At 53.8% G+C, this 15,096-nt stretch overlaps 1 protein-coding gene across 1 annotated transcript in view; it reads left to right on the top strand.

Moving 5' to 3' along the window:
* Positions 1-15,096, top strand: part of PHACTR3 (phosphatase and actin regulator 3) — a 193,964-nt gene that overhangs the window by 150,815 nt on the left and 28,053 nt on the right. Inside the window, exon 11 of the mRNA XM_012558433.1 lies at positions 1,262-1,415. Within this exon, the coding sequence (XP_012413887.1) occupies positions 1,262-1,415 (154 nt within the window). The remainder of the gene's footprint in view (positions 1-1,261; positions 1,416-15,096) is intronic.

The following is a 15,096-nucleotide window of genomic DNA, read 5'->3' as shown; positions in this document are numbered from 1 at the left end:
GTACCAGACTTAAATGTAAGGTAGTGCATCCAGGAAGTGTGACTGGGTAAAACTTTTGTCTCTTTTGGCTTTTGTACAGCTAGATAAGCCTTGTAAGCATATTTATGGTTTCCTGTGTAATAGTTAAAGAGCCCTGGTGGGTTTTTTGGGGAGGATATTTTTGTGTCATATTTGGAAAACCAGAGGTGCCCAATGTAACCACATGGAAGGAGCTCCACAATAATTCCTGCCACCCATGTCCAGTGGGACAGACAGGTACCCACCAATCATGGCACCAGAGTACCACCAAATTTTCTTGGTAAACATGTAATCCTGCATAATATTTCTCAAAATCCATATTACCAACCAAAAATTTAAACACAATGATTCAGCATTCTTCCATTAATGAAAACACACGGTATCAACAAAAAAATTCAAAGCAGAAAATAATTGGGTCCTGAAAGGTTTAAGACACACCCAACACTAATATTGTCTCATTAACATAACAGAGAAAACCCATTTCCCAATGGGGTTATAACCACAGGTATACCAAAAAACAAACCAAACCCTTTGCAGTTAAGTCGATTCTGACTCATAGCAACCCTATAAGACAGAGTAGAACTGCCCGATAGGGTTTCGAAGGAACGGCTGATGGATTCGAACTGCTTACCTTTTGGTTAGCAGCCAAGCTCTTAACCACTGCACCACCAGGACTCAACCACAGATATAGGGGTTAGGATTTACAACACATATTTTTTGGGGGAACACAATTCAGTCCATAACAGTGGTCCTGGCGGAGTGTTGTGGTGGACAGAGGAAAGAGATGGTGCAAAGACCCTGAGGTGGGATGTTCAAGAAAATGAAAGAGGACCCACGTGACCCAGTGTGGCAGGCAGTGGGGGAAGTGGGACTGGGGGAGGGTATGGGCAAGAGGCTGCTATGAGCAAAGTGACCGTACAGTTTATGGTCCACACTGGGACACCTTGGGAGGAGAGAGGGTATGTCATTAATAATCACCATGGGACCACAGGTGTCAACCAGGGCAGTCCTGGCAGCCCAGGGTGGCCCATGGGTCAGGGCCATGGTGGATAGCCATCACGGCATCACTTTCTCCCTGTGCCAGGAAACACCAGGCTGGTGGATGTGCTGATGGACATGTGTGTGCTTGGCTCTGGCCCCCGCCACCCTGGTCCAGACTCCCTCCTCCAAAAGGCGGGGTGGGATGGACAAGCTGACACCCCACTAAGGCCTGTTTCTCTCTCTCCTGTGATGGGTCTCTCAGGAGCACTGCCCAGGAAATGCAAGAAGGAGCTCCTGGCAGTGAAGCTAAGGGACCGGCCAAGCAAGCAGGAGCTGGAAGACCGGAACATCTTCCCCAGGAGGACCGACGAGGAAAGGCAGGAGATTCGGCAGCAGATTGAGATGAAACTGTCGAAGTAAGTGCCGTGAGCAGGCCTGGGGAGGCCGCCCTTTGGTCTGGACGGCCCTGGACTGTCCCCTTCCTCATTGCCTTGCACCAGGGCCCCACACCTGGTGTTTGCAGAAGGGGTCTCAACTGAGGCACTGCTGGCATTTGCATTGTGGGATGTTTAGCAGCATCCCTAACTGCTACACGTTACACCCCCCCGGGACAACCCAAGATGTCCCTAGACACTGCCAACTGTCCCTTGGGGAGCAGAATCACCCCCATCTGAGAACCCCTGGTCTACAGGAGCCAGGTGAGGCCCAGGAAGAAGCAAAGGGCTGCAGGTGGGTGTGGTGGGGATTGGCAGACTGGGAGGGCCGTGTCTAGGGGTAGAGGCCTGAGGGCCATCCCTGCTCCCTTGCATGGTGTTGCCATGCAAGAAGGTGGATCCGGTATTGCCAAATCTTCTAAGGTTTTCCGAAAACAAAAAAGCTGGGACTCTGGAATTTTCTCTTTTGGACAGTGTATTGCCACACCTGGCGACCTGCTGTCTGACTGCAGCCCCCAAGCCCCTAGGCACCCTCTGCTTTGTGACCCCTGCTGTCCCCTTAGGCAGTCCTTTGGGTCTGGGGGTCAGAAGCCTGCTGTGTTGCGGGCAGGACAGATGGGGCTGCTGCATCCTGGACTGGGACCTGGTCACCCCGCCCTGGGCAGAGTGTCTTTGTGTGCTGGGTGACTGGATGGCTGGCTTCCCGAGTGCAGGTGCAGCCGGGGTCCAGGAACCCTGGGGTTCCCTTGGCTTCTAGTCCTCACTCAAACATGGCAGCGAGGCCACCCGGAGAGGCCGAGGCTGTGCAGACGGATGCTCAGCAGGTGGACCTGTTTCCCAGTCTCTCCAAGGCGGGGCAGGTGGTCGCCCTGAGCTTTGTGGGGATGTGGGGAGATGAAATGCTGATGGTTTGCGCACGTTGTCTGACCCAGCAGCCAGCTTCACAGCAGCGTGTCCCCACCTGCCTTGTCCTTCCTTCTGGGGATCAGCCTGCCCTGCAGGAGTGGCGTAGGGACAGGGCCTGGGTGCACCCAATCCCCCCTGCTCTCATGGCATGTCCCGAGCCTCTTCTCCCTCCTTGCTGGGGAACAGCTTGCCCTGCTGGGCTGAGTGGGGGACAGGGCCTGGGTGCACCCTGTCCGTCCCACCCTGCTGGAGCCCCAGGACCAGCCCCTGTCTCACAGCCCTGCAGGGCTGGGTGGGGCACAGGGCCTGGGTGCACCCTGTCCGTCCCACCCTGCTGGAGCCCCAGGACCAGCCCCTGTCTCACAGCCCTGCAGGGCTGGGTGGGGCACAGGGCCTGGGTGCACCACATCTGCCACACCCTCCTGGAGTCCCAGGAGCCGCCCGCCTCACACAGAAGAGACAGTGTGAGCTGGGCCAGCTCAGAGGTCGTCCCCAGGCACCAAGATTTGTCCTCAGTCCGTGCTCCCAGGCCACCAGGGACCTCGGGAAGTGCAGGTTTGGATCCCGCCTGCCGGCAAGCAGAACAGTCCTTGATTGAGAACCCTGCTCTAAAGGACACCTTGGGCCTCTTCTCTTCGCGGTTACTCCTCTGCTGAGGTGCAGGGGTCTTCACTTGGCAGGGGGGAGCTCCTGTTTCTGCTCTCTGCAGGAGAGCTTGAGCCCCGAGGCCAGCCACCCTGGTCTGTGATGCTCCCCCTCCCGGCAAAAACCTGCGTGTCAGTGTCTTCAGGGTGGAGGCAGTGAATGTGAGGGGGATTCAGACCTCAGGTGCTACGGCTGCTACACAGTGCTGAGTGCCCTGTGACTCTCCAGGCCTCAGTTTTCTCAGCTGTAAAATGGGATGGTACCCACTGCCCAGCTCACTGCAGAGAAGGGGCTGTTCAATGTGGCAGACGCTGACTGCTGGTGCTGCGGGCCCCACCAGCATCCTGGTGGTCAACAGAGGGGCCGCAAGCATGGGCTTTGGGACACCAGGGACCCAGGTTCAAATCCCAGCTCTGCCCTGACTTGCTGTGACCTTGGGCAGTGGCCTTCACCACCCTGAGTCTTGATTTTCCTGTCTGCAGTGTGGGTCGTCATGAGTCCTCAGGGAAATCCTGTAAGGAGGTGCTCACAGGTTTGACTGGCGAGGTGGGGCGCCAGTCTTCCCAGCTGCCCTGCAGGGCTGGCACTGGGGACGTGAGGTTTGCTTTTGCTCTCTGAGCTGCGTGGCTGATGCTGCCCACGAGACAGACCCTTGGTCCAGGTGCTGGTGATGACCGGTGGCTTCTGAGCCCCAGAAAGGGCTTCTCAGGGAGAAGCTTTTTAAAAAAGATGCATTAGCCCCACCCAGTTTATGGCTTCTGTCTCCAGGGGGATGGCCCAGGAATATGTGTTTTAATGAGTTCCCTAGTATTTACATTTAGCCAGGTTGAGGGAACTGGCTTCCAGCCTTATCAGCTGGTCAGAGTGAGGTTGTCAGACCCACCAAGCACTTACCCGTGACACTGAGTGTACAGGTTGTCCCCCACTTAATACAAGGTTCCATTCTGATGACTCCATCCTAAGTCGGTTCTGACATAAGTCAAATACCTCATTTCAGACTAACAGCTGATGCTTCTGGTGATATGAAACGCTGAATAAGATCACTCTATAGACAATGACGTCGGTGACAGCATCGTAACAATGAAGTCGGAGTTGTAACGGCTGTTGGGCTCGTGCGCAGTTCAACTGTCGTCTGTCATTAGGGTCGAACATTGCCCAACTTTCTATCCGTTACAACTCCTGACGCTGACTTCATTGTAGACGAGGCCATAGCCTGCAAGCCGGCAGTGTTTTGAACAGTAAATTATAAACCTGAACATCTGCAAGTGATCATCTGAGAATGATACCATCAGCAAATTACGCTCTGCAGCGTTGTACGTAGTACATATTACTAACGATAAGATGTGCAGAAAAACAGAGCGGGTTCTAAGTGCGGTTCAGCGTAACTTGCGTGCATTGTAAGTTGGAGACTCCCTGCATTGTTTCGCGCGTTTATCACCTTTAAAGAAACAGAAGCATATTGTTGGGGTTTCCCTTTAATTTGCTTTTTTTACGCCCAGGCAGCGTTTGTGGGGTTTGCCTACGCTGGTACATGTGACTCTGGTTAATTCATTTTCATTGATATATAGTATTCCGTTACATGAGTATACCACACTGCACTCATTTGTCAGTTGACGGACATTTGGTTCTTTTTTCCCTCAAATGTTTACATTTGTACCAACACTAAAATGAATGTTCCTTATGTACTTTTTCTTAAGCAAGACTTTCCCCAGGACCTATACCTAGAGCACAGTTGCATCTTAGAGCTGCTCGTCACCTCGCCAGGCTTTGCCAGATTGTTCCTCAAAGTCGCTGTACCAGTTTACGTTTCCAGGAGCTCTGATCCCTGCTGTGTGACTTGGCCGTTCCTGGACTGTCAGACTTCCATATTGTGTCCCATGGGCCTGACCTCCATGCTGTGAGGCTTGGTTTCGCGTTTCTGTGGTTTCTGGTGAGGCTGAGCCGTCCTTCAGCGTTGAGCATCATTTGGGTTTCTTCTTCTACTTGTGTGCTTGGCCTGTGGTTTTCTTTCTCAGTGATTTTTAGGAATCCACTTTTTAAGTTGTGACTTCTAGTCTTCTGCCAGTTTGATGAGCGACACGGTTCTCGTTTGTGGCATGTTTTCATTTTGTTAATGCTTTCTTTTAATGCACTGAAGCTTTTCATTTTTAAAGTAGTCAGGTTACCAATTATATACTTCAGGGGTCTGCAAATGTTTGCTGTGAGGGGCTGGATGGTAAATATTTTTGGCTTTGTGGCCAGATTCCTGTGCCATGGATGTACTCAGCTCTGCTGTTACAGACCAAAAGCAGCTGCCGACAATACTCAAATGAATGGGCGTGGCTGTGTGCTAATAAAACCTTATTTACAAAAACAGATGCTGCCCCGTGGGCTGAAGTTTGCAGACCCCTAATATACTTTATGGTTCGTGTTATTTATACTACATTTAAAAAGTCCTTTTCTAGCCTGAGGTCAAAAAATTACGTTCAACCATTGTGTTATTTTTTGCAGCCGCCACTGGGTTGTGTCAGTTGATGATGGTTTTCCATTTGATAACTACACTGAATTCTCTTTCAAAACAAAGTACTAAGCAAATCGATTTAAAGAAAAAATATTAAGTAAATGGTGATAATACACACGGTGCATTAATTTGACAACAGTTATCGTTCTGGTGCCTGAAGTGAGAAAAGTCAGGGACACCACCCCTAAATGTGGAGGTGAGGGGTGGGTAAAAGGTGGGGCTTCTGGAAAACCAAGCCCAAGGGCCTTGAAGGCCACCCTAACTAAGAGGCCAACCGCGTGACCAGCTGCCATCAAGTTAACCCCAACTCACGGTGACCCCACGTGCATCAGAGTAGAGCTGTGCTCCACAGGGTTTTCAATGGCTGATTTTTCAGAAGTAGACCACCAGGCCTTTCTTCCGGGGCACCTCCAGGTGAACTCAAACCTCCAGCCTCTGAGCTAGCAGCGGAGTGTGTTCATCATTTGCGCCACCTGGGGGCTCCAGTTAAGAGGGAGTGCCACAGACCTAGTTCCAGGGACTGCGTGTATTCCGCTGCTCCGGAGCTGTTTTAAACCTTGGATAGAATGGAGTAGCTCCCCGGAAACTTGTCACCATGTTTAAACACTGAAAGGCAACCCCAGAATTAGTCACAGAGAGAACAGTGGATGGAGACATTGCCCCCGGGGGGTCAGATGCTGCCTTCTTGGCTGCCTGTCTCTGTTTTCCCCTAAAGACAAGGTCTAATTGGGCCCCTTTGTCTCTGTGAGGCCAGGGCGTCTTAAGCATCACTGGCTGATCAACAGCCTGTGGTTGCCGTGGCAACTCGGCATCCTCCGGGTCCTGAAGTGCGGTGGTGTTTCATTGTTACTGTTTTGTTCCCAGATCCTTACTGTTTTGTCTCCTAAGTGCTCCTGGGGCTTTTCTGGGTGAGTGGTCACCGTTAGCTGAAGCCCCTGCTCTCTCCACGGCACACGCTGTGTGCTCAGCTGGAGGTCCCTCGGGGAGTCAGCGTTGTCTTTGGGGGGTAAACGCTCTGTGATTAATTAGCACCCGCTTCCAGGACCTTTCATGCACCTGTATGTTTAGGTGGAGCATCGCGGACCCACAGCGCTGTACCTTGCTCAGGATGCCGTTTCAGGAGAACCAGAGATAACATGCAGCTTTTGTTGGCTGGAAGTTTTGCGTACTTTCCCCTGTTTAATCGGTGGTGGTGGTTGCTAGCTGCTGTTCAGGATGCCCGCCCCCACACCCCATTCACAGTGAAACCAGACGCTCCTGGTCCTGTGCCGTCCCCATGATTGGCTGTAGATCGGACCATTGTGATCCATAGGGTTTTCATTGGCTGATTTTTGGAGGTAGATTGGCAGACCTTTCTTCTTAGTCTTAGTCTTTAAGCTCCCCTGAACCTGTTCTGCATCCTAGCAACATGCAAGCCTCCACAGACTGACGGGTGGTGGCTGTGCAGAGGTGCGTTGGCCGGGAATCAAACCCGGGTCTCCCACGTGGAAGGGAAGAGCTCTGCCGGTGACCCACCCCTGCCCCCGTAGGCCCCCTTTATTCTGTCGTCGCCATCGGTCGAGTCAATTCTGACTCATAGCGACCCCACACGTGCAGAGTAGAACTGCTCCTTAGGGTTTTCAAGGCTGTGGCCTCTTGGGAGCAGATCACCAGGCCTGTCATCCAAGGCACCTCTGGGTGAATTTGAAGTCCAGCCTTGCAGCCAGTAGTCAAACGCTTAACTGTTTGCATCACCCAGGGACTCCTTTGTTTCATTTAGCCCTCACCGTAATCCGGAAAAGCAGGTGTGGTTCAGGTCTCCATTTTACAGACCGGAGGCCTGAGCCTCAAGAGAGGTTAAGTGGCTTGTTGGGTGGGGTCCCACCACAGGAAAGAGGCAGAGTGAGGGTTCACTTGGAAGTCTGATGGAACACCAGCTCGGGGCTGCCCTTTTCTCTTGCTCAGTTTTGGGTTTTTTTGCACTGGTTTGGCATGGGTGAGGGTGCGCTCTGCCGGCCTGGGGCATGAAATGCTTTGTGCCTGTGTCGCCGGGGGGTGATGTCTGAAGTGCGGGGAGTGAGACTTCCTGGCTGCCAGGTGCGGTCGAGTGGATTCTGACTCGTGGACCCTGTAGGGCAGAGTCGGAGTGCCCCGTAGGGTTTCCAGGGAGTGGCTGGTGGATTCGAACTGCTGACCTTTTGGTTAGCAGCTGAGCTCTTAACCACTACACCCTCGACGGAGCAAAGGCTTTGGAGAACCACAGACAGATAGGCTCGAACCCTGGCCTTGCCTGTCTGAGCACTGCCCCTTTCTGACCCCCGTCTCGGGGTTTGTAAAATGTTCGTAAACCTTTGCAAGGTTCTGGGTTAGTCCCTGTAAAGGCAGGAGGTGCTCAGGGGTGGGAGTCACTGTTGGGGTCACAGCCTGGCACACTCCTGGGTAGTCCTCACCTGCCAAGGGCACAGAACCTGCCCCCCAGCCTGCATGAGGTCGAATGAACTGGCTGTGAGTCCTCTCTCAGCACGGGAGGGCCCAGGATGCCCGAAGGCCAGGCCACAGTGCCAGCGTTGTTGTTGGCAATGGGATGACCGCTTTTCCTGTTGGTGATTGCCGTGATGGGGCCTGGAGACCAGGGAGCTGGCAGGCCCCGTCCAAGCAATGCACATCCTTCTGTTGAGTCTCCCCTGGGGGGCCTGTTCCCGGCACGGCCTGTGAAAAGCTGACGGATGCTCCATGGCGTCTCTGGGAGCTGTCACTTAGCATGTTAGCACAGCAAATGTGTCAATGATCTCCGAGCTGGCCCTTTGTACATTTTGTTCTGCCACGTCCAGAACGGGCTTCTGCCACGCCTGCCTCCACGAAAATACCAGTCCCCAAGAGAAAACAAAGTGCCAAGGCTGCTGCTCCCAGCCCGGCGCTCACTGGAAACCTGCAGGGGTTTTAAGGAGGGCCCCCGGGTTCTCAGGCAGAGCCAGGCCAACTGGCAGCAGTAGCCGTGGGCCTGCAGACGCGAGCCTTAGCGTTCTTTCCGCAGAAGCTGCAGAGCTGAGCTGGTGTGCAGCGCGATTTCTCAGCCTGGGCTTAGCAGGAAAGAATAGTCTACTTTTAACTGCCCAGAAAGGAAGCCACTCCTTTCTGACGTGCAGAAGCTTCATTGCAGGCGTTAAGGGCTGCAGAATAACAGGCAGCCACTGATGAATATTGGGGAGGGAAGGTCGTCCCCTTCCCCTCTCCCGGCCCTGAGAGTGCCGGGTGGGTGCCCGGTTCATCCTCAGTGGCCTAACTCCACCCGGTCAGCACCATCCAAGATGAGCGACAGCAAGGCCATTGTTAGTACTAGAAGGCATCGCTGACATTGCCAAAGTCTCCGTGTGCCGCCATCGGGCTACACGCTTTGCATATCATGTCCTCGAAGCCTCGCTTGAGCTCTCTGGGGTAGGTACAGCTAAGGGTCTAGTTTTTCAGTGAAGAAACCTGGCCCAGAACCTCGAAGTCACTTGCCCCCATCATGAAGCCAGGGAATGAAGGCAGGGAAAGTTCTGGTAGGAAGGTGGTCGTGGATCCACGCCAGTTTCCCACATCTGCCTGTGCATCCGTATCGCCAGGGAGCTTCGTGAAAGCAGACTTCTGGGTGCCTCCAGGTCTCCAGAGTAGGAATCTGTATTGTAACAGCGCCTCCCCACCAGTGACACTGCCACCTTACATGACACTGTGTCTTCTTCCTCAGGGCCCTCGGAAAACAGTTCTCTGAGGCTTCAGGAGCAGAATAAGCTGGCTTCTGCTTAGTAGCTGGCCTGACTGCATCTTAAAGAAAATGCACATTTGGTGATTAATTGTGTTTCCCTTTTTGCTTTGGCCACCAGGAAGCTCAGAAACAAATGTGCATCTTCCTGTGACCATAGTATCACTTAGAGTGCACGTCTGTGTCTTCGAGTGTTGGGCCTTCTGTCATTTTCCCTTTGTCGCAGTTTCTTTAACTTCATTTGATCTTTATGGGACGCTTATTTTTCTATAAACTGTTTCAAATCCATTCTAGATTTTAAACATAAAACTGTAAGTGAAAATACCGATTTTTCATGAAGGCCCTCTGAGCGTACACGAGGTTTTGCCCTCTAGCAGCGTGTCACAGTGGTTTCTGTGTCACAGCGCGGCATTTAGATGCTCATTTTCATAGCAACGTAGGATCTGGGGAGCTCACAGATGAGCCTGCCTTGTTTCTCTTCCACCTTCCATAGACTTTCAGTTGCCTCAAGATCTTTACTTTTAAAATAAAACCGTGATGATCATTTCCACAAGCCAGTTTTTTTAAATCATCATTTACATGAGATACGTTTCCAGAAATACTAGAAAAATGCAGTGAGTTAAACAGACCGTGTTGTCCCTCAGGAAGGAAGGCCAGTTATCCAGGAAAAGAGCGGGGCCTCAGCAGAGCATCAGGCAAAACGCCTGAGCGAGTGATTCAGGAGGGAGGGGCAACGTCTGTAACAAACGTACAGAAAGTCCTTCAACTTCAGTGTTGACTACAAGCAGCTCCGGTGGCAGAGTGGTTAAACACAGGGCTGCTAACTAAAAGGTCGGCGGTTTGAATCTACCAGCTGCTCCTTGGAAACCCTGTGGGGCAGTCCTACCCTGTCCTATAGGGTCAGTAGGAGTGGGAATTGATTCAACAGCAGTGGGTTTGGTTTTTGGTTTTAGTGACTACAAAGGCCTGATTGCACAGTGGTTAAGCACTTGGCTGCTAACTGAAAGGTCAGCAGTTCAAACCCACCAGCCACTCCGTGAGAAATGACCTGGTGGTCTGCTCCTGTAAAGAATACAGCCCTGGAAACCCTACGGGGCAGTTCTACACTGTCGTGTGGGGTCACCAGGAGCCAGAATCGTCTCGACAGCAACGGGTTGTAGTGACTATGAACATAAAAATTTCATAATAACAAGGAACCTTCCAGCCCCAATTAAACCAACAGTCAAACATTTCGACGAGAATGTTCAGTGCTGGAGAGCTTGTTGTACACGCACACACCACCGCTGGCGCCACTCGGGAGACCGTGTCCACAGAACCATCTAGCAGTCCGCATCGCGGGCCCTGGCTGGGGCAAGTGGTTTGCTCTCGGTTACTAACCGAGAAAGGAGCCCGGGTGGTACAGTGGTTAAGCGCTCCACTGCAACCAAAAGGTGGGCAGTTTGAACCCGCCAGCTGCTTCGTGGGAGAAAGATGTGGCAGTCTACTTTCGTAAAGATTATAGCCTTGGAAACCCTATGGGGCAGTCCTACCCTGTCCTACAGGGCTGCTGTGAGTCGAAATTGACTTGACAAGCAACCAAAAGGCTGCCAGTTTGAATCTACCCAGCGGTGCTGTAGAAGAAATGTCTGGCAATCTACTTTGGTAAAGATTCCCCAAAAAAAAAACAAAACCCATTGCCATCGAGTCCATTCCAATTCATAGCGACCCTATAGGACAGAGTAGAACTGTCCCGCAGGGTTTCCAAGGAACAGCTGGTAGATTCAAACTGCCTACCTTTAGGTTAGCAGCCAAATCTTAACCACTGTGCCAGTTATAGCCGAGAGAACCCTGTGGAGTACAGTTCCGCTCTGTAACGCGTGGGGTTGCTGTGAGTCAGAATCCACTGGCTTTCAACGGGTTTGGCTTTTTTGTTTGTTTTAAAGAGCCAGGATGATAAAAATTTTTGCATTTTAACTCAAAGTTCCACTTCTGGGAGCTTATGTTAAAGAATTTAGAAGAAAAAGAAAATGTTATAATCATTTGTTTTAATCATTTATTCAATTAATAGTCACTTTTTTAACCTTTAAGTCTAGAGCAAACGTGAGACTTTTTACACACGCATGGCTGGCAGACTCTGGCGTGCCCCGAGGCTGTGGAGGGCCTTTCTGGGAGCAGAGGGGACCAGCCGGCTTCTTCACGCCTGTTCTGGATCTTGGCTTTGAGCCCTGGTTGTGGGTACCAGGCCAGACCTGGCGTTTCTTCCTCAGAGACTCTGCTCCCAGCTCTTCTTTAGAATGAGCTCACTTTGTTCTGGGAACTAGTGGGTGGGGTTGACAGCGGAGTCACCCCTGCTTGGATGGGGCCCTGGCAGCGATGTTAGCACAAGCCTGCCCAAGACGGACAGCAGGGTCCTGGGTTAGGCCCACCTGAATACCTCCAGGCTCTGCCCCCCTCGGGTGTGCAGGCTCCCTCCGTCCTCTGCTCCATTCCTGGGGACGTCAGCGGGGCCTGCTCCATATGCTGTCTGTGAGGGTGATATGGACTCAAGATCACATGTAAAGTGTGCGGTCACAGGCTTGTTGTGGGTTGACTTGTTCCCCCACAAAAGATACGTTGAAGTCCTATGCCCCAGTACCTGTGAACGTGACCTTGTCTGGGAATGAGGCCAGTAGGGTGCTCTTTCACCCTATATGACTGGTGTCCTTATAAGAAGAGACAGACGCAGAGAAGACACTGTGTGACGGTGGAGGGGGAGAGTGGGGTGATGTGTCTGTAAAGCGAGGAACACCGGGATCGCTGGCCACCCTAGAAGCTAAGAGAAGGGCACAGAACGGATTCTCCCCGGAGCCTTCAGATGGCCGAGGCGCTGCCGACACCTTGATTGTGGACTTCTGGCCCTCAGAACAGGGAGACAGTACGCTCCGGGTACCCTAAGCCCCCTGGTTTGTAGTACATTGTCACTGCACCCCAGAGCAGGGAGACAATACACCGTGTGCTCTAAGCCCCCCAGTTTGTGGTACGTTGTCACAGAACCCCAGAACAGGGAGACAATATGCTCCATGTGCCCTAAGCCCCCCGGTTTGTGGTACGCTGTCATGGCACCCCAGAACACAGTACCCCCTCCACCTCAGCACCTGTGCTTTCTGAGTCAAGGCCTCGCTGGGGACAGCGAAGCCCCTTGCTGTCTGGGAGAGGATGGGCAGAGGCCCGGGACACAGTGTGACAGCAAGTCTGGGGAATTGTCCTACAGATGTGCTTGAGACAAGGCAGGTCTGTTTTAGGTCCCGAGACAGAGCGCACTGAGACGTGGAGACAGTGCTCCTACAGATGTTGCAGAGTGGAAATCCACGCTGGGCCACCGGGCCGGGGGTGAGGGTGGCCCGGGCACTGTCTCCCTGGGCCTCTGTTCTGCCCTGGGTTTGCACGAGAACCTGCGTGGACAGCGGTCTCACTTCCGGGAAATACCCTTTGGTCACCTTCAGACAGGTGGATGTAGGGGAGGGATTGGCTCCCTCTCAGAGCTGCCTTCTGATCCTGGATTCTGATCCCAGAAAGTCAACGACAACAATGGCACCTGACACGGGCCACCCCTTGCTGCTCGCCAGCACTGTGCTGGCTGCCTGTCCACCCCCGGGCAGTGCCGGCAGGCCCCCTTCCCCCTACTCTGCAGGTGAGACCCTGGGGATGCACCTCCACCTGTCTCTAGGGTGTCACCACTACTGAACGGCAGAGCCAGATGGAAGGTTCTGGAACCCTTGCTCCTAACCATTGAGCATGACTCCCTGAAGCCAGAGTGTCGAGCTCACCTCCTGGACACAAGCGTAGGACGCTGACAACAGACTGCAGCTGAAGTTCTGCTTCTGGTGAATCCCAGTGTTAACGAGGTTGTTAACAGCCATGTTAAACACTTGGCTGCTAACCAGAAGGTTGGCAGTGCGGTCCACACAGTGGTGCCTCAGAAGAAAGGCCTGGTGATCTACTTCTGAAAAATCAGCCACTGAAAACCGTGCAGAGCACAGTTCTACTCTGACACCCGTGGGGTTGCCGTGAGTCGGCATTGACTCAATGGCAGCTGATTTTTAATGTCCATGTTAGCTGGGCCGAGTCTATTCCTCCCGATGTCAGCACCCCGGAGCTCCGCCCTGTGCTCAGTCTGGGGGGTGTGTACTGGACACGTGTGACCTCCCCAGTCCCCGTGACGTCCCTCTAACAACCCGCATTGCCTTCTCACTAAGGAACAGAGCCATGTGACTCAGAGCAGGCCCCCGCCCACAGAGCTTTACTAAATGTTGCTTTTAGCGATGGTCACTGTTGCCTTTTGGGCCTCCCGCTGGCTGGAGTGCCCTGGTCGCTGGGATGTGAGGTGATGTTGTAAATTACTTGCAGGGAAGGCAGAGGCTGTGGGGACCAGCCTTGTGTACCCTGCAGAGCCAGTGCCTGATCCGTCTCTTGGGCGCAGCCCCCCAATCACAGATCCCGGGTGCAGACACTGCACAGGTGCCGGGACCGCAGCGATGAAAAGGTGTGCCGGCAGAGGCATCCGTAAATCACTGCAAGGCCATAGAATACGTCCAAAGACAGGTCCGCCGTGGAGGCCTGGGAGAGATGTGTCCCAGTGGGGGCTCGACAAGTGGCTTTACTGGAGCCCAGGTGTGATGGACACCATGGGTGGGGTCCACCCAGCGGGCTGGGGGAGGGTGTCCCAGGCAGAGAGCAGCACACGGAGCACAAGGCCTGGGACAGCTGTGCCCAGCGGGCGCGGACGCTGCTGCTGCTGTGGGGTTCAGGGCCGGGTGGTGGGGAGAGAAGGGGAGGGGCTCGATGGGGCCGGGGTGGTGCCTTCCATGCCTGCGCAGTGCAGTCCCCTGCTGCACACACCACTGCCCCGGTCACTCGACTCAGCTCCGACGCCGCCTCTCCAGAGTGACCCTCCCTGATGGCCCCAAACATCAGGGCCTCCCCCCACCATCTCCACCACACCGTCCCGTTGTGTTTTCACTGTTGCACTGACCACTGCCTGGAGTCACCTATTTATCCACTTGTTTACTTGCCAGGGTCTGCCGCCCACTAGGACCTTGGGATCCTGCCTGCCCTGGTCACGGTGTACCCTTGAGGCACTCAGTAGGCACTCAGTAAATAAGGGCTAAGCAGTAAATAGGAACCCCTGGGTGGTTAACGTGCTCAGCTGTTAACCAAAAGGTTGGAGGTTTGAGTCCACCCAGAGGTTCCTTGGAAGAAAGGCCTGGCAGTCAACTTCTGAAAAATCAGCCGAGAAAACCCTCTGGATCACACACTGACGCAGGGTCGCTGTGAGTGAGCTGCTTACGTGGCGAATAAAAAGTCTGACCTTTACTGAGAGGCAGGAGGCTCCACGAAGGGTCGTGAGCAGGGACAGGGCTTGGCCAGGACAGTCGGAGGAAGCTATTCTGACCACAGGGTAGGGTCGTTTTGGGGGAGCGAGATGGCGGGCGGGGTAGGAGGCTGATCTTACAAATGCTCTGCCCAGGAGGTCCGTGCCTGTGTGTGGGCACTGGGGTGGGGAAGGGGGTGAATTTGAGAGCCGGTGGAGGGTGAATGGCCGCTTAGGGACTGATTGTACTTGGGCGTGAGTGGTGGAGGAGATGGCTCAGCCTGGGTGAGTTACGGCGTTCCACACTGGGGTGGGGAACACAGGAAGAAGGAGAGGACTGGCATGGTGAAGGCTGAAGTTCAAACTTGGACACAGAGCTGGAGATTGGGGGACCACAAGGCACGGTGGGGGGCCACCAGGTGTGGGAGGAACCACAAGGCACGGTGGGAGACCACCAGGTGCGGTGGGGGACCACCAGGCGCGGTGGGGGACCGGCAGGTGCGGGAGGGACCACCAGGCGCGGTGGGGGACCGGCAGGTGCGGGAGGGACCACCAGGCGCGG

This window comes from Trichechus manatus, unplaced genomic scaffold (assembly GCF_000243295.1).
Source record: "Trichechus manatus latirostris isolate Lorelei unplaced genomic scaffold, TriManLat1.0 scaffold00008, whole genome shotgun sequence".
Classification (NCBI taxonomy): Eukaryota; Metazoa; Chordata; class Mammalia; order Sirenia; family Trichechidae; genus Trichechus; species Trichechus manatus.
This window is presented reverse-complemented; position numbering and strand designations above follow the sequence as displayed.